This window comes from Porites lutea, chromosome 3 (assembly GCF_958299795.1).
Source record: "Porites lutea chromosome 3, jaPorLute2.1, whole genome shotgun sequence".
Taxonomy (NCBI): Eukaryota; Metazoa; Cnidaria; class Anthozoa; order Scleractinia; family Poritidae; genus Porites; species Porites lutea.
The window spans coordinates 16,098,074-16,099,908 of record NC_133203.1 but is presented as its reverse complement, the minus strand read 5'-3'; the positions used below and the strand labels follow the sequence as shown (position 1 = coordinate 16,099,908).

At 48.7% G+C, this 1,835-nt stretch overlaps 1 protein-coding gene across 1 annotated transcript in view; it reads left to right on the top strand.

The window, feature by feature from the left end:
- Positions 1-1,415, top strand: part of LOC140931643 (uncharacterized) — a 1,530-nt gene extending 115 nt beyond the window's left edge. The window contains exon 1 of the mRNA XM_073381434.1: positions 1-1,415. This exon is cut by the window's left edge and continues 115 nt beyond it. Coding sequence (XP_073237535.1) covers positions 1-1,415 — 1,415 coding nt within the window.
- The last annotated feature ends 420 nt before the right edge of the window (positions 1,416-1,835 follow it).

Below are 1,835 nucleotides of genomic sequence, written 5' to 3'. Positions count from 1 at the left end.
TTGGAGCTTCAAAGAAACCCGATGAAATGAAAGTGGGGCTGCTATTAAACCACATCGGCGAGCCATGTTTGGAAATTTACTCGAATTTCACCTACCTACCTGAGCGTGACGACCCCGCGGGAGGAGAAGAGAAACTTCCAGCCGAAGACTCCGACAACTACGCAACCGTTGTGGCAAAGTTTGATGAATACTTTCAAAAACGGGACCCTCAACTCATGCTGCGAGAGAAATTTTGGCTTCACCTTAAACGAGAGCCCACACAGACCTTTGATTCGTGGGTGGTGACTGTCAAGGAAAGAGCCGCCGAGTGCAAGTTCCCAGCCGATTTCTATGAGCAAGCAGTTAGAGACAAACTTACCTTTACCTGCAAGGAAGACAATAACAAGCTAAAACTCTATGACGAGGGAGCAGCCCTTTCACTCAAAAAGGCAGTGAAAATCCTGTCTTTGAAGGAAGCAACAAAACGTGAGTTACACGAATCAAAAACCGCAGAGATTGAGAGCGTCACACCGCGAGGGAACAGGCAAGACCCTCATGCTGGTCAAGATACAGAGCAAAGGAACCAGCGAGACTTCAAGAGGAAGCCCTTCCAAACAAGTGGCCGGAACTGTGGGTATTGCAACCGCCGACACCCCCCGGGCAAGAAGAACTGCCCAGCGGCAGATATACGATGCAGCAAGTGCAACAAAATGGGACATTTCCCTATCATATGCAAGAGTGTACCTCCAAGGACGGTCAACGAAGTTCTTGAAACCGAGGATAACTTTAGCCTCACATTTGTGGGAGGGGTTTATACACCCACTAGTCCAAACACCTCCAAGGCCGAACCAGCAATAAACTCTCAAACCAGTAGGTCCGACCCTGGATGGCATGTCAACCTCAAGATTCAAGACCAAGAGACGCTGGCATGGTGCATCGACACAGGAGCACAAGTGTCTGTGATGCCTGAGCACATCTACAAGTCTTCATATGGAACACTTTCAAAATCTGACAGAGAACTTGTCGGAGCAGGGGATGTTCCTTTAAAGACCCTTGGATGTGCAGTCATGAACCTCCAACAAGACGAAACAGTCATTAAAGAACGAGTGTACGTAGTCAGTGGGGCATCCAAGTTGCTTCTGGGGATACCCGCCATCCGAAGTCTTGGTCTTATCCATGAAATCCCTGGGACATACAGTGTTAAAGCTGTCCATCAAATGCCTGATAGCCATCCACTACAATCAGGGACCAAGGAGGACATTGTCAAGCAGTACCCATCACTTTTTCAAGGCCTTGGCAAATTGGAGGGTGAGCGTACAATTCAATTGAAGGAAGGGGCCACACCCTTGTTTGACCACTCCCAGGCGAGTACCACTGCCACTAATGAAGCAAGTGCAAGAGGAGATCAAGCGTATGGAACAACTGGACGTTATTGAACCAGTGGATGAGCCGACAGAATGGTGTTCACCGATTGTGGTAGTGCCAAAGGCCGATGGCAGGGTGCGGATATGTGTTGATCTTACCAGGCTTAACCAAGCGGTCCGCCGAGAAGTCTATCAAATGCCAACAGTTGAAGAGACCCTGGGAAGCCTAACAGAAGGCTCAGTATTCACCAAACTTGATGCCAACTCAGGGTTTCATCAGATAGTCCTAAACCCAGAAAGTGCCAAGCTAACTACCTTTATCATGCCCTTCGGCCGTTACATGTTCAAGCGTCTTCCCTTCGGCATATCCTCAGCCCCAGAACATTTCCAAAAGAGGATGGACAAAGAACTCTCTGGAATAGAAGGGGTCAAGTGCCGCATGGATGATATTCTAATCATCGGGAAAGACCAAGCGGAACATGACAAACGACT